This window comes from Condylura cristata, unplaced genomic scaffold (genome assembly GCF_000260355.1).
Source record: "Condylura cristata isolate star-nosed mole 26May11 unplaced genomic scaffold, ConCri1.0 scaffold00003, whole genome shotgun sequence".
Classification (NCBI taxonomy): Eukaryota; Metazoa; Chordata; class Mammalia; order Eulipotyphla; family Talpidae; genus Condylura; species Condylura cristata.
Genome location: NW_004567104.1, coordinates 58277264 through 58305104, shown reverse-complemented (window position 1 = coordinate 58305104; position 27841 = coordinate 58277264). Strand labels below are relative to the sequence as shown.

General features: G+C 34.8%; 1 protein-coding gene across 9 annotated transcripts in view; it reads right to left on the bottom strand.

The window, feature by feature from the left end:
* Positions 1–27841, bottom strand: part of ROBO1 (roundabout, axon guidance receptor, homolog 1 (Drosophila)) — a 939739-nt gene that overhangs the window by 294751 nt on the left and 617147 nt on the right. For all 9 annotated transcript variants that reach the window (XM_012733040.1, XM_012733075.1, XM_012733050.1 and 6 more), the window contains one exon: positions 11471–11797. In XM_012733040.1, coding sequence (XP_012588494.1) covers positions 11471–11797 — 327 coding nt within the window. The remainder of the gene's footprint in view (positions 1–11470; positions 11798–27841) is intronic.

Below are 27841 nucleotides of genomic sequence, written 5' to 3'. Positions count from 1 at the left end.
GTTTTATTATGCTCGAAAGCCTACATTAAACATCAGATGTACTTTATTAAAAAGTAGGGGCTGCTAAATAACAATCTTCAAATAGATGAGCTGCCATATAAGGAGATGGTTTTTCTGTTATCACTTAGCATGTAAAATGAAAGACATGCTGTAGCAAAGGATTTAAGCAAATTAAAGTAATAACTCTGTGTTAACATATGCTCATGCATATGAGGGATATTGATGATGGAGGCTAGATAATCTTTTACTCTGAACCTCTCTTAATACAGCTAATGATCTTCAGATAATTTAAACTAAAAGTCAGAGGAATAGATCAAATTACTTCTAGCTCTTCTCGCCAGTGTGGTCATATTCTGATTTATAAAACCTAGTTGTTCTACAGTTTCATTCCAGAATATGCAAAGTAAAGATAATCTAGCATTTCACATTGGATTATGTTAGGTAAATATAATTGTGCATGAAATCACTGAAAATGCTGAAGGACACATTTCATGAATATGGTATGGATATCAACTGTGGTTTGAATACTCTATTCTCTGCTTAAGTGTAAATATTTTGCATCCAAGTATCTCTATCTGTCCAATCAAATTTAATCCCTACCCGAGTTAGTGTGCGCAAACAATTTTCTTTCTACCTCTGTGTGTCTGTTAGTCTGGATGTTCCCTCCCTATGCTTTTCTGTGTCAGACTCTCCTCTCCATTTCTGCCCCTGACTTGCTCTCTCTACCAATCTCTTACATGTTCCTTTTCACTGCTACCAACTTTCACTCCTGAATTACTTTAGAAACTCAGGATAATTCACCTAAAATGATACGTGACCTGCTTTCTTAAAATAAAAAGCAACCACATTGGGCTCACATTCCCACAGAGGTGTTTAGTTCATGGGGATGAGCAAGGGTTTATGATGAGCAGGGGTTATGGAGACCAGTGCACTTTTCTCTAACTTAAACTTGTATATGAATCACTTTAGGAGATTATTAAAGTACAGAATCTCATTCAGTTAGTCTCTGGTGGGGCCCAGCATGTCTAACATGCCCCCAGCTGATGTCAATACTTCTGATGCTTGAACCATATTTTGAGTAGAATCTTCTACTTACTGATATGTTGTACATATTTCGAGTAGAATGTTCTACTTACACACCCACTCCACCCAATTCTGGGGTTTGCCGCCCCCACAACAGTACACACATCACCAGCTTTATGGATTTGCTCTCTTTGCTTCTATCTGGACTAGCTATTGCTGCTTCTAGATTTTCATTGGTTTTGATCTCTTCACTCAACTAAGCAACTTTTAGAAATACAACGTAATAGTGATAACACAGTATACCACCCCATTTTCTATTTTAGATAATATAAATATTAATTTATAGTGCTAGTCATAATATAAATAACAATATAAATCATAAACAATAACTGACAATCAGGAAAACTGTCAGTTCACTTAGTCATTAAAAAAGAGCTATTTCATCAATCACAAACACAATCTTAACATTATAATAAGAAATCTAAATACTACCATGTTACAATTTTCTGCTGATAGCTCCTCAAACTTTCTTCATTAAATATAAATCTACTAGCAAAGTATAAGAATTTACATAATTCTGCACCATTAAATACTCACTTTTATTTTTCCCTGAAGTAAAAAAGAAAAAAATAAAGATGCTAGGCTCTGTTTGCATTTGTAAATTTTCCCAAGAGAACCTCAGAAAAGCATTATGGGTAATGCCTACGAAAAGTGTTTCATTATCAGAGTTAAAACTCCTAACTTTCTATGATCCAATCACTAAGGTCACAATTAAGGCAAAGATACTGAGGGGTTCACAGCACCCAGAGAACATCAGTTCTACCTTGACCAGAGACTAAAAAGAACTCACATGGCTCTTTAAGCTATTAGAAATAAGCTAAATTTCCTGAGTAATGTCATCTACAGAGGAGTTACTTAAATAGTCCAGAAGCCTAAAAAAAGAAAATTCCCAGGGAAATAATCTAATGTGAGCATGTACAGAACTTGGCTTTCAACTGAGTGTCTGAGTTTATACGAACTCCTTGACTTTACCTAGAAATGTTAAGTGGCACGAATAGAAAGGGTGGGGTAGATCATTCTGTGAACTGGCATTAGGATGATGCTTGAGGATGTTCATCATAATCCAACAAAATATGACTAAGTTACGAGTTTATCACCTTCACTTCCAAAGTGCCCAACATGGATCTAGGTGCTTGGGTCATAGCAGCATCTTTCCAGAAAAGGTGACCTTGGAGCTATCTCTAAGAGGATGGCCAGTAGACTACGAAGACAAACACATTCCAAGATGTGGGGACATTGGGAAATGCAATTCTTTGGGGTCTGGATGGGTTAAAGTGCGCTGCACTGATCATCAATTGATGCTAACCTATTCTAAACCAACTTCTCAGTCCTATTTGCAATGGCCATAGACTTGACCTTGATTTTTGCCATTACCAAAACATCTCTTGCAAAATTTCATCTTCTACCTCTTATCCTCCAAATTTAAACCAAGTCTTCAATCTCTAAATTTCATTCTTTTTCCCTCATCTGCTTTGCCACCTTCAAGCTAGCACCATTTCCTGTCTCAACATTACACTAGTCACCCCTAGTCATTCATTTTCTACTCATTCGGTACTCAGACATAACACAAGGGGCATTTCAAAATGGAAATCGGATAATGTCATTTCCACTTCTGCCTGAAAACCTTGTGTGACTTGAATTCTGTGGCTTTCAATTAATGAACAATCCATCCTTCAACCTGCACAATCCAGCCTCCACCTATCTCTTCAGCTACCCCTTTATTTCATGTACCTGACGAAACATCTTTCATTTCCTTGTGGAACTCTCCATGTATGTTCTCTTTCCCAGAAATGCTCCCTGGTGGTGCAACAGATTAAAGTGCAGCACTAGGAAGCTAGCAGCAGCCACTGAAACATGAGTTTGATCCATACCCAGGGAGCTGGCCCACATGGCGTAGCAGACCTCTCCTATCTTGCCCACTAGTTCCCTCAGCAGTGTTCTGTTCTGTTCCTCACGCTGTCTCTGGTGAATCCTCTCATTCCCCCCTCCAACACACACTTCTGGCCTTTACCCAAATTCTTATATACCTAAATAAATAAATTTTTCAAAAAAATGTTTTTCCTTTAATTCTGCATCTTTGTAGCATCCACATGGATTTCAACTCTTGAGTCTGACCTCCATCCTTCATGGAGGTCATTATTTTTATTTTTAAGCATAGAATTATTGTGCAATTAGTTGTGGATTTCTTTTTGCAATCGCCCATCCTCCTGCCCTGTGTTCTGTAATTTCCATGAAGCAGAAACTCATTCTTTTCTGGTTACCACTGAATAACTAGAGCTAAGCAGAATGTCTTGAAAGAGATGTTTAGGAAATAACATAAACTTTTTGGGATAAATTGTACTTTGGTGTTCATCATATTTTTATTTAATTTCTCACTTTTAAAAACCAACATGTTTATTTTATTGTAACAAAGAGACAACGTAGCTTTCATGCCCTCAAAACATTCAAAGTGTTTTATTATAACCTGACAAAATAGTTTCTATTGATAATTAATGGCAGCTTAAGTTAATTTATATTGCATTAATTAAATTAAGTATACTAAGAAAGGCTAAGAATGTTCATATTAAATAAAGTTGCCACAGGAGATAATTTTAAAAATAAATACCAGTGGTTCTCAAGAATGTGTATATGGGAAAGACTTCTAGCATTTAATTCATAAGTAAATTAGGAGGATTAAAAGGAAGAATGATAAATTATAAAATTTTAGAGTTAAGTAGATCCACATTGTTATTTTATTATTTTTTTAAGACAGTATTGTTGATATGAAGAGACCGTGCCAAGAATTTCCCATAAGTAACTAAATACTGAATTGATTTTCTGGACGCTTCAAGGGCCTTTATATCTAACCATCAACTGGTGTTGAGATAAACATCTCAGTACTTTTCAGCATGTATGAACCTCATCTACTTTTTGAGAAAATAAAAGGAATGGCTCACGAGGTTGATAATGGAAAATGGAACCTTTAACCTCAAGATGACAAGATTGAATCTGGTCCAGGATAGTGTTTCTAGTAATATTCAGCAGACAGAAGCTGTTATGTGGCATTCAATCTACCGAACAAACTCTTACATTGACTATGACAGAGCTATGTACTCCAATATATCCACAGCCTCATTCTTTTGGCTGTGGAAAGACGGAACGATAAGTAAATAACAATCTTTAGAGGATTTAGAGATGTTAGGACAGCTAGAAGATTACTCACCAAAATCTCAACAGTAGTTAACTGTCAGTAATGGAATCATGAGCACATACATGCATTTTAAAAGTTCTAAAATAAAAATGTATTAGTTCTATATTCAGAAAACAAAATATTATTTTTCAGTTAGGTTATAATAATCCTTGGGGCCATTCCTGGTGGAACAATGGGTTTAAAGTGCAGCATTACAAAGCTAGCCACAGCCACTACAATAAGAGTTCAGTCCCCAGTCAAGGAGCTGACCCACATGGCGCAGCAGACCTCTCCTGTCTTGCCCATTTCTCCCCTCAGTAGTGAATTTAGTCAATCTGTTAGTACTGCTCCCTACTCTGTCTCTGGTGAATCCTCTTATTGTCCCTGTACCTCTGGCCTGTATCCCAGTTCTATATGTATAAATAAATATATCTTTAAAAAGAAATAATCTCTGTAAGCTTTTTAGTCATCTTCCTTAACCTGTGATTGAAAGTTAACAGAATGAAAATATGTAAGATGATGCCACTCCGAGATCTTTCTACAAATTTGCTGAAGATTGAGATAAAACAATTATGAGTAAAAGGAAAAGCAATACATATGGCTTAATTCAAGGGGTAAACACATCTCTTGAGCCTAGAATCTTATTGTTAAGAATATTTTTCAGATAGAATATAAATTATTGGTTATTTATAAATGAATAATATATCTCTGACACAGCATTCTCTCTTAATACCTACATTAAATTGTTCAGCAAATTCTGGTCATTCTGCTAAATTACCAATTAAAATGCAAACCTCTTTATCCCATTGTCACAATCATCTTTCATACAGATTATGCAATATGGGTTTCTGCTTTTCATAGTACATATTCCTTGGAAACCAAACAAAGAGAATACTTTGTTTCAAAACAAATGACAACTGTCTTCTCTTACTACAGCACTCAAAGGATACTGCTTCTACTTTCCAACATAGAACTCACTTATATTTACTTGAAGATATATATTCTACATTTGACGTATGTGCAGTTTATTATTTATTTACTTATTTAAAGATTTATTTTTTATCTATGCATACAAAAATTGGGATACAGACCAGAGATGAGGCTTGAAAGGATTCACCAGATACAGAGTGGAGAGCAGAACAGGAAGAATGAGTGAAATACACTACTGACATCAGCAGAGAGCAAGACAGAGGAGAGTTCTTTCATGCCATGTGGGTCACCTTCCTGGCCAGGAATTGAACTCGTGCTGCAGTGGCTGTGGACAGCCTCACAGTGCTGTGCTTTAATATGTTAAGCCACCAGGGAAGGCCCTTATGATGCAGTTTAAATGTGATATTTGGAAGTAGTCTATAGAATTACTAATTACATCATTGAGATTAAATGATTTCTCCCCTCCCAATTTTCTGAGTTTTGTTTCTCATTTACTTAATATGATAAAATGAACAATAAAACCAATAAAAATCTGAAAATAAGTTTATAAAAAGGAGCTATGGGCAGAATGTTTATGTCCCATCTACTTTTCCCTATTCTCAGTCTTAATTCCCAATGTGATGGTATTTGGAGGTTGGGTCTCTAGGATATAATTGGACTTTTTGGGAGAATGGATCCATGGAGATGGTCTCTGTTACGTGGGAATTCAGGAAGGGAACTGTCACTAGAACCTTACCCTAATCTTGACTTCCTGGCCTTTACAACTGTGATAAATGTGTATGGTATTCCTATTATAATGATACTAACTGATGTCGGTAGGAACAATGAAAATATATTGTGATAGTAAAATCACAACTCTTTAGTAGATATAATCATGTCATGGAACTTATCTATATTAAATTTTTTAAAGTAAACAAATGCATACATTTAAAAGGAAAAGTTGAATGTTACACCAATTTTAAAAGTTATAAGAATGCACTTTTTTCATTTTCCCTGAAAAAAAAAAAAAAAAAAGATTTGAGTCAACACTATTCACATTCCTACATCAGGAAGAGGATCCAAAGGTAAGTGTAATTTTAATTCAAGATAGAATTTAATATATTTAATATAGTCTTGTTAATAAGAAATTTAAAATTTAATTACTGATATTTAATCTAATTTAAATTTAGTATTTTAGCACATATGCTGGCAAATTCAAACTAGAAGACATAGAAAAAATTCCAGATCTTCTACATAAGTTATCCTGTGTTTCACTATAATAGGCAATAAGAGCTATTTAGTAAGAAAAGAAACATCAATAAATAAATTTGTGATGCATAATTATGTTCAATCACTGTTTCATAATTTATGTGCATTATTTCATGTATCATTAATCAATTTTAGAATAAAGAATTTGTGCATTTTAGAATATAAATGTACAATGAGAAAATAGCTTTAAATCACTCAACTAACTGATTCTTTCACTTTCTTCCTTTGAATACCTAAAAATTCTTTAGAATCTCATCAAAGCATTTGAAAACTACAATTTTTAAAACAACACATTAAATAAAGAAAAAAATAAATAGTTTTGAAGATATAAAGCCAGTTCAATTTTAAAGATTAAAAGTTAATTAGGGAACTATTTTGCAGGATGTATGTGACTTTATGCACATCCAAGCAATATAATGGCACAGCAAATCCTTCTATTTTCCACAGTACAGATTTGGAGAACCCATTCTACAACGTCCAAGTAAGTAAGTAGCTACTTAGCCCACATTGGTCACTCTCTCATGTTACTCAAATCCTAAATTACTTTAAGGAATATCCTTGAGAAATAATAACAAAAGTCAATAATCTTGGCAGAAGGAAAATGTTATTTTAAGTACTTTACTTAAAAGTAGTTACTGTAAAACAAACCTCAATTAATAATATCTGGGAATCTAATCTTTGATTAAGCAAACAGAATGATTTATTTGGATGGAAGGGATAGGAAAGATAGCAGTTCTGTGGGTTTGCTGCTAAGACAGCCAGCAGATGTCTGACTAGTCTAAAGGGAATTTCTCCTCCTCTGGAGAAAACAGCTTAAATAAGAAACAAACAGCCATATGCTGACTGTGCACTGCTCAGCAGATGACGTAGAGGGCCATGTTGTATAATGGAAAAGCATGAGGGTCAAGGTTCAAATTAATTTTCTTCCCAATTCAATGCAATTACCCAAGATCAAATTGCTTATTAAATATAAGTTGTGTCAGAGAACTGGACTGTCAATTTGAGCCAGGCATAAAATGGAGTATTATATTCAAGAATCAATAATGTTAGCTGTCAGAGAACAGATCCAGAAAAAATTTTTTCTATACATTTAGTATACTCTCAAGTACAACAAATACCAGACAAACAAGAAAATACTACTTGTAAGGCCATCTAGAAAGCTAAGTTTGAAACTGAATTAAATAATCAGTGAGTTTTCATGAATCTTAGACTGCAGTATCTTCTAAGTTTTCTGATTGCATGTTTCCCATCAAACTAAATTACTAAACATTTAAAAATGCATCTGTGATTACAAATTATTCTTTATACAGAAATAACTTCCAAAAGCTCCATGTGAAAACTTTAAGCTGAAGAACTATACATTTTTTAGCATTTCAGTTTTTAGAATGTATTATGTGAGATAAGTTTAATGACAATTTAGTTTTCACAAACAAGGAATGAAGCTTTAATCACATGACAGGGCCAGCATCACTAGGTTGGTCAGTACTTTTCACTGGGTCTAACCATCTGACAATTGGGTTTTAAATGAAAATAAAAACAAACATTTCTAAAGATAAGCAATAATCATTTTGGTGCACTTTTAATTTTTAATTTAAATAATTAAACATTAATTGACAAGAACAGTGTAACTATGCAGAAAGAAAGATTTTAAATGACTTTCCATGTCATTCCTTTCTCAGTGTGTAAGAGATTGACAATACTTAGGGACCAAGAACCCCAGTTGTTATTACAGCTGTAAAACTTGGTTTAAAGGCAAATAAAATACAGATAAATGTTTTTAAAAGCATTACCAACAACTGTGCTGTGAAACCTGTGTTGCCTCAAGACACTTTTGTTAATGCTATTACTCTGGGCTACAGCTTCACTAAGAAATTAGATGCAATCTTTGTCTTCCTGTCTCTGAACCTTTGGGGAAAATAATAGCTCTTATTGAACCTCAGGTACCAAAACTGAAGAGACATAGAAAAAATGTAGTAATCTACTACAGGAAAGAAAAAAAAAAAACTAACAGATTTAATTTACAGCCAAAATGGTCCCTATTTCTACCTCTGGGTTATTATGCTGGTGATAATTTTAGCATGAAAATACACCTAACATGGTTAATGAGCAGTAGCCACTTCCTACATAAGTAACTGAAGTTTATGTGAATTAAATTACTACATAGCTCTTGTAATGCACTGAAGCATATATTTACTCAATTAAGGTATACAGACCCTTGAAATACAATTAACTAATTTTAGCTGCAAATTCTATAACCTTCCCCATATACTTTATGTATTTAAATAATGCAAATTTCCCAAATAAAAACATAATTTTAATCACTGTGACTAAACTAGTATTTTCTTTTAGCTATTTGAGGAAAGCAATACTCAAACACTTCTCAGGGCTTCAAATAATCATTATTATCATCAATAAAGTCCTTATTATCAAATGACCCTTACAAATACTAATCTACTTTTCATAAATATGCAATATATTTACATCTCTTCCTCTCAATTATATGAATTTTATGGAATGATATAAAAGAATTTTAAAGCAATTTCATCAATTCTTATTCAAAAAGTATAATAATTAAGTATATATTCTAAAGCTTGAAATATATTGGACACACAATTTTAGCATGCTGAAGTTGTTGAACTATGCATTAAGAGAGTATATATATTAGAATGTTTTGCTGGTAAAAGTTATATAATGATCTTATGCTAACTTGAATCCATGATTGCGTATCTGTTGACCAAGACAAAGCTTTTCCAATAATGGACTTTCAAAGTAATGGAATGTCTATCTTAGAACCAAAAAAAAATAAAAAATAAAAAAGACTTAACTGAAACTAATAGTGTCTTTTAAATATCTACACAAAAGCCAGATTAGAAAAGACAGCTCTCTAGATCCCAGTGCATTAAGGGTATCTTGATCATCTGAGGTAAAGCTAGAGGTGTTTTGAAAAGGAAGTTAGAGAAGGCAAGCATTTAGACATTCTATTTGGCCTATAGCATTTTATTTTAATCTGATAATGATAAGAATTCAAGTAGAATAGGAAATAACACAGAAACGTGAGATGGTCCCTGAAATTTCTGTTGGTACACACTTCATTTTTAAAGAATTATAATTCTAGATAATAAAAATCACTCTATTTCCCTCTTGGTCTGTAGTTTCTTACCCACCAAAACCAGGAATTGGGTAGGTCATCGACATCATCTTTTTTGATTCTCTAAATGTGTTATTTGTTTTGAAGTGTTAACCTAATTTTGTCTCCATAGGGGATAGTTATACTTTAATATAAATATGTCAAATGTTAGAAATATATTATTATAATAACTTTGACAGATAACTTCATAAAAACATGTTATCGCATAACTAAGTTGGACATAAGAAAACCAAAAAGCAAAAGCAAAATTGTCTTCTACTGTAATTACAGTCTTTATACATCTCATTGACTCAGTCCTAATACCTTCATTGACGAAACAATGAGAAGCCACAATAAGTTCATTTTCAAAGAATGTGATGAGAAAAATATAAACTTGGGTTACAAATGATTGCTTAAAATATCAATGATTAGTTTTGACATAGTTTTAATTAGTTGGTTAATTTTTTGCTGTCTAATTAAATTGCACACTGATATAACCCACCTCTGCATTATATTCAATTCAATTAGCATATTACTGTGTGAATGTGATTGACATATTTAAATTCTCTAGGGCTGTTTCCACAATAATATGAAGAGTTGGCATAATCTCTCTAAATTTCATTCCTTGCCTATAATTTTATAATTATCTGAGTTTTATAAATTAAGTTCAAGTTGAATATTAGGGATCATGTCAGAGATTATCAAAACTGATTCTATAAATGAAATTTGCACATAAATCACATCAAATTATCAATCATCTTAGACAGCATGTATACATCTTTACATATAATGATATAAAGTTAAGATTAATGTGAAGTAGATCTAATTTCCTGTGTCTCCAATCCCCATGCAATTTTCAATTTCTGTCATACAAACATATACATAACAGGATTCTTTCGAGGAAATGAACTTTTCCTAAATGCTTATTGAAAAAAAAGTGTACCTCGATTATTAAATGCCATCCCCATCTAAACTCATCCTAAAATCCTTCTTGAGGTAGTTCCAAATGAGCTGCATTTGTTATTTGCATTAATAAATTGAAATGCCAAGTACCTGAAGATTATATATACCACTTTTCTTCCCAAGGAACAACACAATAACAAGATGAAGACAATACATTATAAAGGATAGACATCTACTTTTTTTTTCCATATAGCTTTACCAAAAGGATAACATAATTTTAAGAATTAGAAACAATCTAAAACCAGACCTTCGGGCCTCCCTGTTGACCGAGGGGTCACGTCTGGTGCTATCACTGCTACCCACATGGCAGGAGACCACTTCTGTCTGGTACATTACTCCCTCAGAGTCTGTTTCAGAAAATCCACCTATTCTGCTTCCCCTCTGTCTCTGATGAATCCACTCCCACACATACCTGAGCCCTACACCTTAAATCTTCTACACAGAATAAATAAGTAAAATAAAATTACTTTCAAAATAATAATAAAGCCATAACTGATACTATCATACTTTTACTCCTTGAAATATTGCTCTTAATGAAGACAAATGAAACCACATTCTTCTCCAACAGAAACTTTCTTAAGTCAATATATTAAAAACAACAAATGTTGCTTTTAAATTTCAGTACATTATTTCAATCCAAATGCTCAGTAGCAAAAAACCCCAAATCACAAGTAAAATAGTTCAATACTATGTATATTTCAATACAAATGCTCAGTAGCAAAGAACCCAAATCACAAGTAAAATAGTTCAATTCTATGTATAAATTGCAATTTAGCTTGAATAACCAACTACAATGAAACATATAGAAAATTCAAACATATTCCGATGCAAAGCCAGAGACTTTCCTTGGAGAAAGCCAATAAAACAGGTTTAGCTGTCATTACCATTATCAAGGCAAATAACCCCAGTATCGTTCCCTCCACCAAACACAGAAAGCCCGTTTTACTTACTAGCTACCTCCAGCGATGCATTGTGACTCACAGCCTCTCCGAGGTAATTCCTGGCTACACAGACATAGACTCCTTCATCAGGCCTACTTTTCCGCCCATGCACTATACGTAAGAAAAATAAAGATCCACTTGGCAGCAACATTCGGTGTGAGCGTGGGTCATCTTTGTCTGTCTCCACTCTCTCCCCTCCTTTGTACCACTCAATAGTGGGTGTGGGGCGGCCTTCAGCTTTACAGTTCAAGGTAGCAGGTTCTCCTTTTGAGACAATTAGGTCTGAGGGGTGTTCAACAATGCGAGGTGGAAAATCTTCCTGGCGAAGACGGGAGCCTGCAGAAAAAGGGAGAAAATACCATTTGTAAACCATTAAATCTCATTCCAAAAGACTAAGCTTAAGAATTATTTAAACCTGGCATACTTTTACCTTCCCACTTCCTAGTCCACTTACTAGCTTAAAGCACCTGGTGTCAATTTACCAATACCTCCATCTCCTGAATCCTTTTGACCTCTCACTGAGAGGTCTTAAACTTTGTCTTTGCAAATGTAACAGTGCAATCTAAATGGGAGATTCCAGGTTCCCTGCCCCAGCTAAGGAAGGGTGGAGATGAGAGACTAATGGGGGAGCTAAAAAGGACTATGGCTTGAGGAGACCGGTGGAGCAGAGAGGCATGTGAAGAAGCTACGCTTGCTTCCAAACCTTGGGATGCGCAGGAGAATCTTGGGAGGCGTGAAGGAGATGCCTGGAGATGTGTTGAGAAGCCTTTGGGGCAGCTAACAATGGCAGTGGCTATCCTGTTTGCCTTTGATTTTGCTCCTTTCCTTCCAACTTGTCTGGCACCTTGTGCTCTTTTCTTATATTTTCCCACCAGAAGGTGGCAAGTTTTCAGGCATGGACAACCCTCTTTGGTCACGCATTTACCCATGGGGGAATGGGTGACTTTGAATGTTTCATCAGGAAACTCTATTATAATTCCTTTTCTTTTCTCTCTATTGCACACTAACTCTATTGAAGTTATTTTCTTCCGAGGGTCTTACACACTCAAGAGTATGTTTTGTCTTCATGTGGCAGAAGGCAGACCCATTTAGCACATAAGGTTTGAGGGTCCTGGAGTCCCCTCAGCCTGCCTGCTAACACAAATTCTGTCTGCTCTTCAAATTCCTTCCACAAATTCTTCAGAACGCTTCACACTGTCAGTCTGTACCATTTATGCGTCTGCAGAGGAATGTTGTAGAGAGCCAGTAAGTATTAGAATAAATGGCACAGCTTCCTGGAAACTCCTTTTTGACTCACATCACCCAGCACTTTAACAAAATATACGCTGAAGTTGGGCATTTATGCTCAACTACATGGTGAAACTACTCTTCATATAGTCTTAGGCAATTACAAATAGCTTATATAATGAAAGTATATATAGGAATACATGCATGTACTTTCCCAAAGATTTTATTAACCAATCTAATTGGCAATAGTTAAGATAACATTAAAGGTAGAATGTTAGGTAACTGAGTTTAAATAATTAAGTGCAATGTTAAAATGAGAAAGGATATTGGGTAAGTGACCATGTAATAAGTTTTAAGTATCTCTTAAAGAGTCTTGACTGGGGGTGTCATAGAAATATTTCCCCTGTTTGTACCTTATTTCTTATAATCTCTAAAACTGGGATCAAAGTCAAGATTTTTAACACTCCTACTTTATTGTTCCTACACATAGATTTAATATGAAAATTTCTTAAATAATTAGCAAATTCAACATTCAGTCTTGATTTACTTGAACTGAAAACCTTGTTCTTACCTAGTGTTCCAATATCAAGGAATAATGCAAAGTAGAAACTGTTATCACCTCTAGTCCTCCTCCAAAATTTCTCAAATCATCCTATTCATTTCTATCTCTATATCCATCTGAGATCAAACTGCTATCAGTTCCCACCAGATTTAAGAAAGTTCTCATTCTCTGTAGCCAGATAAACACTTTGAAATACAAATACAATCTGGGTCCTCCCCTACTTCAGTAACTCTTAAAATAAACTCAGTACTCTTAAGTCCTTAAGAAATATTCTAGAGTTAGTATGTTCATTTCCCTATCTTGCTGTCATACTATTCCACTACTTTCTCCGCTGTCTTCACCCAATTTTCTGTTAATCCACAAATATGTTGGATTCCTCCTTTTACAGCCCTATGTGGGCCACAGGAGCTGAACTGAAAGTGACATTCCACTAGTTTATACTCATTGTTTTTTTGTTTTTTTTTTCTCAGAACTCTGCCCATGCTGATATTTACAATGAAAGTAAATGCTGTTTTATAAGCCTTAGTTATATAGCTACCCTTGGCGTAAAAATGGTCAGAATTATCATGTACATTGATTTATTGGGTACTTTGAATATTGTCTCTCTTTCCCTTAATGTGCAAGGTCTATAGATCTGACTTTTGCCCTTGTTTTTTTCAGGCTTGGCAGAGTGCTGGTCCACTACAGGTAATCAATAAATATGTGTTAAATAAATGAAAAAAAAATAATAAAATAGTGACAGGAAAGACCTAACTGAGTAGAATAATATGAAATGTAAAAAAGCATACCTTCTACAAAGAGAATTCAAATTTTTTAATTTCATTTTTTAAATTGTAACTAATATGCATACAATTTAACCTTTTCTAATCTGTAAATCTCTGTGTACGGCTTATTTACATTTCTATTTAATTTATAACTTCTGCAATTAACAGTGTTTTCATAATTAAATGACAAAAAGAATGGTGAAATTAAGTGATCTATTATTTGCCTATATCTACCATGGAAAAAAATATATGCAATGTAAAAATGTTGATAAACAGTATAAGATGAAATACTAAGAGAAATACCTTGGAAATTCATACTCTCACAAATTCTGTATTGGAGTTAGATAAAATTTAAATTGGACTTAGATATTTCAATTACAATTACTACAAGGCTTCCGAAAGTAAAGCATTGTAATATATTATTGACCATTACTGGAGCAGTAACCAAGAAAAGTAGATTCTGATGCTGTTCAATGTCCAAGACAATATATATTTAATTACAGCAAATTTTATTTTAAAATCTGGCTTAAATAACCCATTCTGGGAAGGATGGAGGGTTAGGTCTGCATGGACTACTTTAAGAAAACAAAGAAGGGCCACTTGAAACTCCTTGAGCAAGGCAGAGAAAGAGCCTGAAACTTGAGATGAGACTTGAACAGAAGAAAGGAGGAGATTTCACCTGGAAGCTAATTCAAAGAGAATATGGTAAACCTGTGGAAGCTGCCAGGAGACTGGTATGGCCTGAATATAATGTGCATCTCAGTGATTAGGAAGCATGTGTCTGAAAAAGTAGCTAGAAGCAATAATCTGACAGGATTTGTGCATCAAGTCAAAGTTCTGGAATCTAACTGAAGGCAAGAAAAATATTTAATATTGAGCAGGGGATCAACTTGATTGCATTTGGTTTTAAAGAGCTCACTTTGGTAGTGAAACTGGATTACAGCAGGCTAAGCTAAGAGAAAAGACTCACACTCCTCAAGAAGTAAACTCTGAAAAGGTGAACATTAACAGAGGAAAAATTTGTAGATTTAGTCACAACATCAACAGACATATTCACTGCCAGTGTGAGCGAACAGAGAAAGCAAAAGCAGTAGGGAAAGACATGATAAGCAATGGGGAAAACCAATCTAAATGAAGGCAGAGAATGGAAGACTGGGATTTGATAACAAGACAGAGGAGATGATTTCTCTGATATAAGACATGATGAGTTGTGGCACTTCTAGAAAGTCCACGTGGATATGATGAACTGCCAACTGAAAATGCAAATCTGACCTCAGAAATGAAATCTCAGCTGAAGTAGTAGATGAGAATCAATCTGGAGACTGAAGCCTCGGGAAAGCTGAAATCTATCTAGGGAAAGTGTGGAGAGGAAGTAACGGCCAATTACAAAACTGGAGATCACCTAGGTGCCACTAAAGTACAGTGGAACTTAAGACTTCTTCTAACCTGCAGCCCCACACCGCAGGGCCTTGGTCCACGTGACCTGTGAGTCAAGAATTCTGAGCCAAATTCTCACCATTATGTTTGTACTCAGTATTCACTACAAGAGTTTCAAGAATAAAAAAATGCCTTCTGTATTAATAAAAGCTAAGTTTTCAAAAAATGTTCTGTGGAATACTCTTTCCTCAGGTTATTAATAGGTATTGCTTAAAAAAAAAAAAAAGGTGGGTGGGGGTGTGTTTGGCAGTTTTCTGGGTCTTTGGTTTTGCTGATACCTATTACGTAGAATTTCTCAAACTAACGTGACCATGAATTCTTTTTTTAGGACATCCCTTGAACGTTGCTTAATAGAAAATATACTCTTGTGCCCTCCCTGGTGGCGCAACATTTTAAAAGCACAGCATTATGAATCTACTGAGAATGAATAGAGGTTTAGCAAAAAATAAAGGTATTTGACTGTAGAGTCAATACCTTTGAAAATCATAAAAAAAAAAAGAATGAAAGAATTTCTCATAATGTCTAATTTTCAAGAAGGGAACAGTCAAGTTCCCAAGTGATAATTATAATGAGCCAATCATCATCATTATAGAAACTAAAATAAATTATTCTCCATTGTCAAGTCAAAGCAGGAAGGAAAGTCATGAAATGAAACTGGTATTAATTTTCCATTTTCTCCTTTATCACAGTAAAATCTTTATGAGGTGGGGGTTGTTATATCTGGATTCCATATGGGGAAACTAAAGACTCCGGACTGTCTTTCAGCTAGAAGGTGGCCGTGTGGGGATTCAGTCCTAGTCAAATTCAGTATCTTTGCTCTTTCCAGTTATTTCATAAACACTTCTAGGATTAGTTAGTTAAAATTCACAGACAAACAGGTTTTCCATGCTTGTGTCTAACACTGGAAATTTTCATTCTGATTACTTGTTTCTTTTTAAGATCTACATATTTATTAATCTATTTACATATTATATATTTACAGATCATCATTATTATATATAGTATAATAATTTATTAATTTAGAAATAGCATAAATCAATGAAACCTAATTGCTCATGCCTCTTACCAACACAGAATATCAAGTTGTAACTCTTGATTTAACTAAATAAAAGATGAAAAAAAAATGGTCTAATAAAGCTTCCCTTGCTTTGTATCATCTTAAGAAGTCCTTTTAAAAACTTATTTATTTAGGCGCCCTCCCTGGTGGCGCAGCAGGTTAAGCACAGCACTGAGAAGCTAAAGCCACTTCCGCATGAGTTCGATTCCCGCCTGCCCCGGAGGTGCCCACATGGTGTGGCAGACCTCTCCTGACATGCCCGCTGCTCCCCTCAGCAGTGCACATCGCAGATCTGCCTGTTCTGCTCCCGACTCTCTCTGGTGAAGCCTCTCACCACTCCTGAGCCCTTGGCCTGTACCCCAGTTCTGTATGCACAAATAAATAAATCTTTAAAAAAACTTATTTATTTATGCTTATAGTACTGGGGTACACGCCAGAGGTGCACCGGCAGTGAGAAGATTCGCCAGAGAGAGCGGGGAGCAGAACAGGCACACAAACTAAATATATACTGCTGAGGGGAGCAGCAGGCGAAGACATGCCCTGCCATGTTGGGGCGTGGGAACTGAACTCTCACCGAAGAAGCAGTAGTGGCCAGCTTCACAGCGCTGCGCTTTAACCTGCTGTGCCATCAGGAAGGGCCATGAATATGTTTTTTGAGTAAGTGTCCTTGTATTAGAATCCCTACGTAAGTGTTCGCACAACTCAAAATTTGTTATCACTGACTCAAATGTTTTCACCATCACACTTGAAAAGTCACACATTTTCCATCAGTAACTGTGATTCACTTTCTCATAGGGGAATTTTGAGGGAATTAAACTCAAATAGAGACCATACAGAGTCTCAGAAGAATTCCAATGAGAACCAGAGTGATTGCAACCTTCCTCTAGAAGGGGTGGCTCGCTCTGTCACAAAACTTCTCTCTCTGTGATATTCTTGATTTGTTATTCATAAAAAGTTTTCACACTTAAATCATTCTGAGTTCCTTTATGACCCTTGAAAACCACCATTTTAGTTATGCGAACTTGGGGTATTTTTTAATATGATAAGACCAAAGGTTAGTACCATGCAACACCAAAATACTGGTTGCATCCACACTCTGATAGAAAAGTCACAAAGAAGAGAGAGTAAAAGAAGAAATGAGGGACTTTAATAATGTTTTCAGATGATAATGGCCGCTGTTCATGACAGGAATCCTGATAAAACTTGGGAAAACAGCAGAACTGACTCCAGCCAGGGAAGTCTAGAAAAGGACAGGGCAGGATTCCTTCCACAAATACCCCGTTGGAAGATAAAATATAAACACCAGCGACTGAAATATCCAAATATTTACACAACCACAGCTGGAAAAAGATATACACATAAGTGCTAAGTATTTCAAGGATATATGTCAAGGTCACAGGAGATTTATGATGAGGAAACCAAACTCCACATTGGAAGTAAACTGTTCCCTCTTTTAAGACATCACTTTTACAAGGAACACAAGCAAGCTACCATTGAAGAGACTGATTTTGCTAAGGTATGTAAAACACACACACACTCACACACTCAAAGCCTTGTTAACTTTGCATACTTATGATCTAATTATTTTTTCTAGCGTTGCAGTGATATTTATCTCAGGGTTTGTTTGTATTTTCAAGTCTATTTCTTCTTAGTAGGTTGAGAAAAACTATTTTATGAACAAAATCTTGTTTTGATTTGAATTTTTTCGTATTCTTTGGTATGTAAAATTTGAAAACATAAATTATTAAAATATCCATGTGTGTAGCATAGATCATACTGAAAGATCTCACAGCACACAATTCTTGTAAAATTGCTGAAAGTACAAGAGAACTGAGTTCAGTGTACAGTTGACAGATGCACAATGAACATTAAAAGACATTTGGTGACATCTGTCCAATGTGGGGGTGGGGTGCATGCATTTGCCTTGACAACATACCTATATTTGTAAAAGAATACCTATGTTCTTAAGAGAGCCTTGACTCTTAACCTTTTTATTTAAGCTCCATTTACATTTTAAGGAGTAGAAGGCCTCCAATTATTAACATAAATCCTATCCTGTAATTTTCCTGTCAGAATTTCATTCTACAAGAATATCTTTGTTAAAAATAAGACAGCACCCATTAATTACACCATGTAGAGTAGACTTAAATATCCTCTATAGAGATATACACATTTTTAAAATACACTCACTATTAGAATAAGTATAAAAACAGATACCACTTTACAGATAAAATAGGTAGCTTCACCTAAAATTAAAAAGCAATACAAGGAAAACCAAATACATTAAAGTAACTACATGATTAACAGACCATGCCATTTTCGTTACTTAGTTACTTCCTAATTTCCCTTGATAAGGGAACTTTTCTAGCCAAAATCTAGAATAATCCCAAAAATTAACTGAGCACCACTTCAAGCATCTATTATCAACTAAAAAGAGGCCCTAGATAGACCAAAATGGAATTGCAAGAGTGAACCTTCGTATTTCTGTAATATTCTTGTAGAATCTAATATCAAAGGTTTATGTCCCCAGAAATAGGAGAAAGACTGACAGTAGCATAAGTTAAATTTTAGAAACAATATTACTCCCCTCCCCCTGCCATTTTTAATAATATGGACTCTAAGTAGAAGAGACTTTTCTGTCATGCAACCCCCATATTTCAGAGCTAGGGAATTAACTGTAGTTCCCACTAACTCAAATCAGGTAGGATTTCACTCTCAGCTGTAATTAAAGGGATTGGAGGGTTGAAGTTGGTTAGCTGGGTTCCTGTTAGTTCCTTTTAGTAAAATATCCAATTAACATGTAAACAGGATAACTTCACCTTCTGTGAAATGGCAAACAAAAACATTTGCATATCTTTAAGTCCAAATTCTCTTTAGTCTCCTTTCCATCATTTAACCTATATTCTATTAAGAAATGTACTACACATTTACAACACTTGGAATATAAAATAAAATCTCTGACTTCATCCATTTAAATTTTACCAAGGGAGAAAGAATGATTTACAAGGATAATACTGAAAAATAAGAGCCACACCAGGACAGAAGCAACAGCAAAGGTAAAAGAAAAGCTAACTAATGCAGCATTTGTGGGAAACCGGACTCAATTTACCTAGATTCAACTAACGTACTGCAACGTGTCAGTTGTGTAAATTCTGCCAAATTGTTTAACCTCTCGAAATGAAAGTTTTTTTCACCTGTAAAGTGAATATAAAAATAATGCCTATCCATTATCGGTCAGCATAATCACTGATGCAAAAATTCTGCTATCTTGTAATCTGTCCTGTAGTAGTTTTTAAATTCTTATGAGCATCATTACTTGATTTTACCATCCTCATTCCCTGGAATTAAATTAGTATTCTTACTAGTTTATACAGAATTCAATAAACTTTTCTCCTAAATTTCTAAGAAATCTTAAAGTTACTCTTGTGTCTAGTTTTAGTTGGGAATTCAATTCAAAATAAATTTTAATTTATACAGTTGTAGGCAAGATCAGGCACAATTCCAGTAAAAATACCTTTGAAAAGACATGAAAAACACAATGAAGCAAAACTTAAATGCTAAGCACAGCCAACTGATGGTTTAACTAAGGATCCTAAAAAGATGACTCCCTCTGATAGGGAATAACAGCCCCTTGTGGAACATACCCCATAGAGTTTTGGTATGAAAGCTATTATTTTCAAAATATGAAAGACCCAATAATGCTTCTAAAATATTACTCAGGCTAAAGCTTTTATAAAAAATATGTAAAATAATAAAAAGAATTGCATTCAATTTTCATAGAATCTGAGCAGGAGAGATAACACTGTGTCAATAACTAGAATCAAATAAATGACTACAAAAATCCTTCAATTTCATTTCATAAGTAGTCAAATTTGAGCCATAACTAGAGAAACCTTGAGTCAGGTGACAGATTCATGTCTGCAAGATGGAGAATGGAATCGCAATTTTAAGGATAATTGCCTAAAGACAATTACACTTCTGGAAAACAAAATACTTAAAACAACCTTTTAAAGGATTACTCCAAAATCCTTATAGGAATGCAGTCAACTTCACTCATTTTTGAACTCAGTCAGTACTTTTGACATGAACAAGAATTTCTAAAGAAAGTCTTTTACACATTAGCAAACTGTCCTCTTTACATCTCGGTATCTTCCACATTTATCTCATTATATATCAGATTTAGTTCCCGCAGATTCTAAGGGGCACCCGAATAAAAGTGCTGACAGGCATATTCTAATCACTTGACATACAAGATATACAGACTTAAAGGGTATTACAAATGTTAACTTAAAATCTATTCAGTAAAGAGGTAAGTAAACAAGTCATCAGTACAAAACAAAGTTATGTAAAGCTGAGCTAACAAGGAAAATTCTACCAGACATAAAATGTTAACATATACAACTTTTGATGTAAACAGATAAGTTTGAGCTTGATTTTGTTCTTGGAATAGAGATAAAGTGTGACTTCGTCCTGATATTTTTAAATTATGGCAATATTATATCTATATGCAGTTATTGTATAGAGTAATATAACTTTTAAAAGAAAATGCCATTAGTCATATTTTGAGAATGATTCCATTAACATTTGGAGAGAAAGAGCCATAAAATCAAGTTTGTTTACAAAATATGTAAAATATTGACATACTTCTGTTTAGTTACCATACAGATCATATATTAAATACTTCTTCACTTCCAGTGACTAAAACAGCACCTATCTCTTTAAGTATCCAACAGAATTACCTAATGAATGGTCAGATAAGGGAAAAGAACATGATGGGTGACTCACATGTATTCATAAATAGTCTAGATTATGCTATAGATAAAATCCCAGGCTTGCAGGCAATTAGTGTTCCAATGAGTTGAAGAGCAAAAAGGAAAATCCTTAGTTTTGCTTCTGGAAAGCCAAAACAGTGGAATGGAGCCATAAGGTCATGGCCACTTGAAAATATTGGAGGCAAAAACTATTGGTCCATTCATAGTACAAACTCTCTTTAAAATTAATTCTCAGGACAATGAAATTTGCACACAATATCATATGTGGCAATGCACAAGGATTAAAATACTGTAAGCTCTATGATTTTAGTAAAGGAGACAGACTGAGAGAGATGGAGAGAAAAAAAGGCTTAGAATAGAAAGATCTGAAAAGATCTTAATGTTGATTTATTAGGACTTTTCTCCAAGTTTTTCTAACTATAAATTATTCCATAATGCTCTGGTGTTATTTTCAAAGCAAAATATTTTATTTTAGAAGTGTGAAGGCAACATAATTACATGTATACACATATACACGCACATATATACACACACACATATATACACACATACACATATATACACACATATATACTTTTATTAACACTTTAGCATTCATTTATTCATTCAACAAATATGCACTAAACATACACACTCCATCAGATCTGTGATAGAAGCAGGTGATTCAATAGTACAAACTAACAAACTGAAGAAAGCAAAACTAATGGGACATATATACCAGCGTATGCTTAAATATTATATAGGCACTTATCTACCTGCTAACCAACCATAACTTTTGTGCGCACACAGAGACAACCGGTAAAAATAACTATGTATGGAAAACTGCACACAATAAGGTGAGTGGAAGCAAATGTCTGACCGAAATTAACTTTCCTGGAAAGGTGCAATGTCTGTATGAGATTAAGTGAACAGAGGCTACAAGCCCTAAGGCACTGAACTGCTTGGTCATGCACCAAGTGATCACTAATAGTTCAAAGAATGGGTCTGGATTTAAACCGATTAGAGGTATCAATTGCCTCTTCTATTTAGGAAGCAATACACCTAATCATTTTATTTATCTTCAATACGATTACAAGGTAATTCTGAGTCTGTCCTGCGAGGAAAATCACTTTAAAAAAATTTTACAGTAGTTGTCACTTCACATTTGATTATTTTTGAGCAATTCTGGAGATCCTCCATTAAAAATAAATTAAGCCCCAATTATATTACCAAGATACACTTACATTTTTCCTCCCCCTCTTCAGATAACTGGTAGAATAGCTCACTATTAGGGTGTCTTTTCTGCCAGCACTGAAAATGGAACTGAGGTGGGATGGGATACAGGTTTGGCTCTGAATTTTTGTTTAATTAATTTTTTAACAGAATTTATATAACATGGCCTTTGAAAAAGAGCAATTTTCTTTTGAAAAAGTATTTTGTTCACTATGTGTATGCATAAAGCTGCATTTAGATGTTATTAACAGTAAATATATATTGATCAAAATGAAGCCTCCCAAAATATAAGGCACAGGTATGCCAACCCGAATACCAATAGTCCATCCAGCAGGTAACCTTTAGAATATTTTTTAAACACTAAACAAATAAATGAAATCAAAGTGCTGGAATGTGCCATCCTTCTTTATACACATGTCTCTACATCCTTCTTTATAATATTTCTCTCGTTTATCAGTATCGTTTATTTCATTTAAGTTTTCTCTTCTAAAAAAGAAAAGCTACACAGTTTGCAGTATAGCTAAACAATTTCTGACTCTCTAGTCCTGTTTTCTGGTTACTTACAATTGATATTCTACAGGAACTGAAACTTTACATGTACATAACTTAACTTAATCGACACTGAAGTTTAAGTTAGAAAATATTGGATTTCAGAAATCATACTGTTTTTAACTATTTTACTATTACTAATGAAATAATACTAGAAGAGTTGTACAGTACTTAGTATGCATCCCACTTTTCTTTGAGCTTTCATACATTAACTTCTTTAATTCTCACCAAAAATGAACCCTATGTAATGTTTTACAGATGAGAAAAATAAATAATAAAAAATAGGAACATTAATTCGCTGGATGCCACAAGTTACTCTGGTGATTGGGTTCCAGAGTTTAAGTTTGTAAAAACTATGCTGAACTGTTTCTCTGGTTAGGTATTTGTAGAAACATAACACAATTCTTAATGTAAGCATTTATTAAAAGATGAGGCCCTCCCTGGTGGCGCAGCGGGTTAAAGCACAGCACTGAGTATCTAAAGCCGCTTCCGCAAGAGTTCGATTCCCACCTGCCCCGGAGGTGACCACATGGCGTGGCAGACCTCTCCTGACCCGCCCGCTACTCCCCTCAGCAGTGTACTTCGTGGATCTGCCTGTTCTGTCCCCCACTCTGTCTCTGGTGAAGCCTCTCACCTCCCCTGAGCCTCTGGCCTGTATACCCCAGTTCTGTATGCAAAAATAAATAAATCTTTAAGAAAAAAAAAATTTAAAAAAAAAAGATGAAGTATATGGCTCATGAGAATAGATTCTTCAAAGATAATGGGAAATAAAGTTTCACTCATATATTATCTCATTGCAAAATGAGCTGAGATATGGAAAGAAATTTCAGATTCTGTTTCAATTGCAGAAAATATAGACTAATATAATGAGTTGTCCCAACTTAACTGAAAAAGTAACTGCTACCAAGATTATTAAAATAATAACTGTTTTGCAGAAATGTTTTACAATATTTTTTTAAAGACAGAATAAAAAGTATATTCAAAATGTATTCAATACAAGCTGTTTTTTTTTTAAGATTTATTTATTTATTCATACATAACTGGGGTACAGGCCAGAGGTGCAGGAGTGGTGAGAGGATTCACCAGAGACAGAGTGGGGAGCAGAACAGGCAGATCAACTAAGTACACTGCTTGAAGGGATCAGTGGGTGGGTCAGGAGAGAGGCCTGCCACGCATTGTGGGTCACCTGTAGGGCCTGGGATCAAACTCACTTTGAAGGCTGTGGCTAGCTTGCAGTTGATGCACCACCAGGAAAGGCCCATGGGCTGTCTTAAAACAAAGAATGTACTACATCCTAAATGACAGTAACTAAAATAATGGAAAAAAAAAAAAAAGAAGAAGAAGAAGTTGTTCCTGGAGTCCAGCTCCAGAAGTTCTTGGTCAACTTACCAGCCAAATAAGAAAAGAAAAAAAAAAAAAAAAAAAAAAAAAAAAAAAAGGGAAAAGGGTTTACTGAGAGATCAAGTATATGAAGGAAAAAAATGACCATTTACTGCTAGAATTATTTTTTCTGAGTTTTAATATAATTATAGAATAGTCTACCAAGTGTAGAAATATAGACAGAAATTCAAGACATAGGGGGAAACTATAGGCAATTCTCTATTTGTTTTCTTTCTGTGGTTTAATCTAAGACCACTAGAATGATGATTGTTAAATGGCAGACATCCAAAAAGAAAATAACTATGGGCCCACCCACCAGTCAAAAAAGAAACAAAGAAAGAAAAATTAATCTAGAATGATGTATGGAAATTCTTTTAATTCAACAAAAGTTTTCAAGTAATTATCCAGTACCCAGTCCAATAAACTATGTATGCAGGAGTTAGAAAGTGACTGTGGTTAAAAGACATGTAAAAAGCACAAGGGCAAGAACATAAATCAATCTCAGTGCTATACAGTTGGTGAGGTATGTTTTAAAAATTCAAAACCATGGGCCCTCTCTGGTGGTACAACAGGTTAAAGTGCAGCACTGCAAGCTACACATAGGCTTCAGTGCAAGCTCAATGCGGCCCCTGAGGTGACCCACATGGCATGGCAGACCTCTCCTGGCCTGCCCACTGATCCCCTCAGCAGTGTACTTAGTCGATCTGCTTGTTCTGCTCTCCATTGTCTCTGGTGAATCCTCTCACTGCACCTGTGTCTCCAGTCTGTACCCCAGTTCTGTATGCATAAATAAATATTTTAAAAAAAAAATTCAACTATATGGTCAAGTAACAATACATCAAACAACATGTGCTCATATTCTGTTTGATTAACACACCAAGCAAAAAGAAAAAAAAAAAGATAACTTATACGTACTCATGTTTGTTTAGTTATTTTCAGCTGACTTTTACATAATTCTCAACTGAAAGTAGCATTGAAATTAGAAAAGGAGAGGTCAAGAATTATCAGTCAGAATACTCCAGATTGGAAGATTCAAAAATTAATTAAAAAGTTCTTCAATACAATCTTTCTAATTATGGCCCTCCCTCGTGACTCATTGGGTTAGGGCACAGCACTGCAAACTAGTAGCAGTTGCTTTGGTGTGAATTCAACACCCCACCCTGGAGGTGATCCACATGGTGCAGCAGAGCCCTCCTGTTGCCATTGCTTCCCTCAGCAAAACTAGTTGAAAATTTACCTTGAGGAATAATAAAATTCATAAGTCCAGTTTTTTGTTTTTTGTTTTTTAACTCTCGGGTTAAAGCCAGAAAAACTAGAAAAATGCATTCATTCCACATGGCAGTTGAGGGGAAAGAAGGTGGTGAAATCATATCAGAATATTTGGGCTTTCCTCTAGGCACATGACTGTATCTCTGCCTCCTCATCTACTAGGTCAGTTTCATTATGTATAAAATGAGGTTAAAATAGCATGCAACGGTTGAATAAAAATACAACTTTGTCAACCCTCACATTTTCCAAACAAAAGAAAATAACACATTCAAAATATTTTATCAAAGTTGACAACAAATCATCCCTGGTAGCCAGAGCCAGGACTCTGGCTTCTGAATCCCTTGAGGTAAGGCTAGAAGTAAAACTTTTTTAAAAAGTAGTTAAAGAAGAGGCCTTCTTTACTCTGTTGAGGATGCATTTCAATATGTCTGTGAATTCCTTAAAATTGATGCAAATTTCTCTGCACATTGCATGTGAAAGTGTAAAATGCAAAAATGTCACCATCCCCTAAGAATATATAGTTTCTACAAAAAGAACAAGGATACTATCTTTTCTTTGTTTAAATGAATAAAGAAAGATCCAGAAGAGTAAATAACTTGCACAATATCTCTCAGACTATTCATAGAGCTAAGGACTCCAGAGCCTGCAATCCTTCCACCATATTGCCATGGTACACTAATTCTCTGCCTTCTCACTTTAAACCTCTTTTCACCCCTACTTTCACTTAATGCTAGACTCAGCTCCAGCTGAGTGAAGTAACACCTGCTATTATTCCCTTGTCCAAACAGGAAGTTCAAGTTATTTTCTGTCTAGAAGTATTTTAGCAGCACTCACATTATTAAGTGAAGGAACAGTAATAACTGACACTAAGGACTGAACACTTGGTACCTTCCAGTATTTGTTGGGGATCATGAGTATTCTATCTCCTCATGACTATTTAGATATAAATAAATCTACACCATTGTGGATAAACTAAACCTATCCTCCAAAATCCTACAATCTAGGTGTTCAGGACTTTAAAAAGTTCTACAACTTCAATTAACATGTGGTGTTAAGTCACAGTTCAAGAATCAAAAGAAAAATACCATAAACGACAAAGGAGGAATGAGAATCAAAGTTAAGAGCTGGGGCAGAATGCTTTCTCAGAGAAGATGGACTATCAGTTCAATATGGATTTATTTGGATTGGTCAGAGCTTTGTTTCCCCTCAAATGATTGGAGTTTTGTCTTTATGAATATATTTCTAGGTATCTAGAAAGAAGATCCATTCTCAGAAAAGCCCATCAGATTCTTAAACAAGAGTATTAATGCAAATCTTTAAAAATTAATCAGCAAAGTTAATGGGCATGTCAGCTTCCCAGGATTACCATAACAATGGAAAACAAACAGGGTGTATTGAATTCCAGAAATCTCTTGTCTCATTTCAAGATCAAGATGTCAGATCTACACATTCCTACTAAGGGCTGAATCTGTTCCATACCTCCTTTCTCCCTTCTTGATTGATGGCAGTTCCATGGGTACTAATATGTATCACCTACCCAAACTCAGCTTTCATCTTCACATGGCATTCTCTTGTGTCTGCTTCTGTATTCGAATGTCATCTTTCAGTAAGGTCACAATTATATTGGATTAAAACTCAATCTAGTGAATGTATCTGAAGTGTTAGTTTTCAAAGACTGTATCACCAAATCAGGTCATATTTGAAAATATGGATTAAGCTCACAACAACTTTTGGGGGCACACAATCCAACCTATAAACTTGGGCTAAGCAGAGGCAAGTAGACGAGTGTTTCAAATGGGGTACATAAGACAATATGGTAGTAAGAAGCCCACCATGATTTGTATGAAGTTTTTGGTCTAAGACTCCTAGGAATAGTTGTGCCTAGTTGTAGATATCTGAAAAAAAAATAAATAAAATGTCTAGGAAAACTGTTGTTATAAATAATATGATACTAGGAGCTCACATAGTCAGCATTAAGAGAAGTAGATGACCCAGGACTTTATAAGCTAATCATCCTGAAATATAGGCATAAGGCAACAAAGGTAATGAACATGAAAAAGAAATGAAAAATTCAAGAATCATCCTGAAGCAAGAATTCATGCAATTCAGTTCATCTCCTCTGAAGTTTGAGGTCAAAGAGTCAAGAAGAAA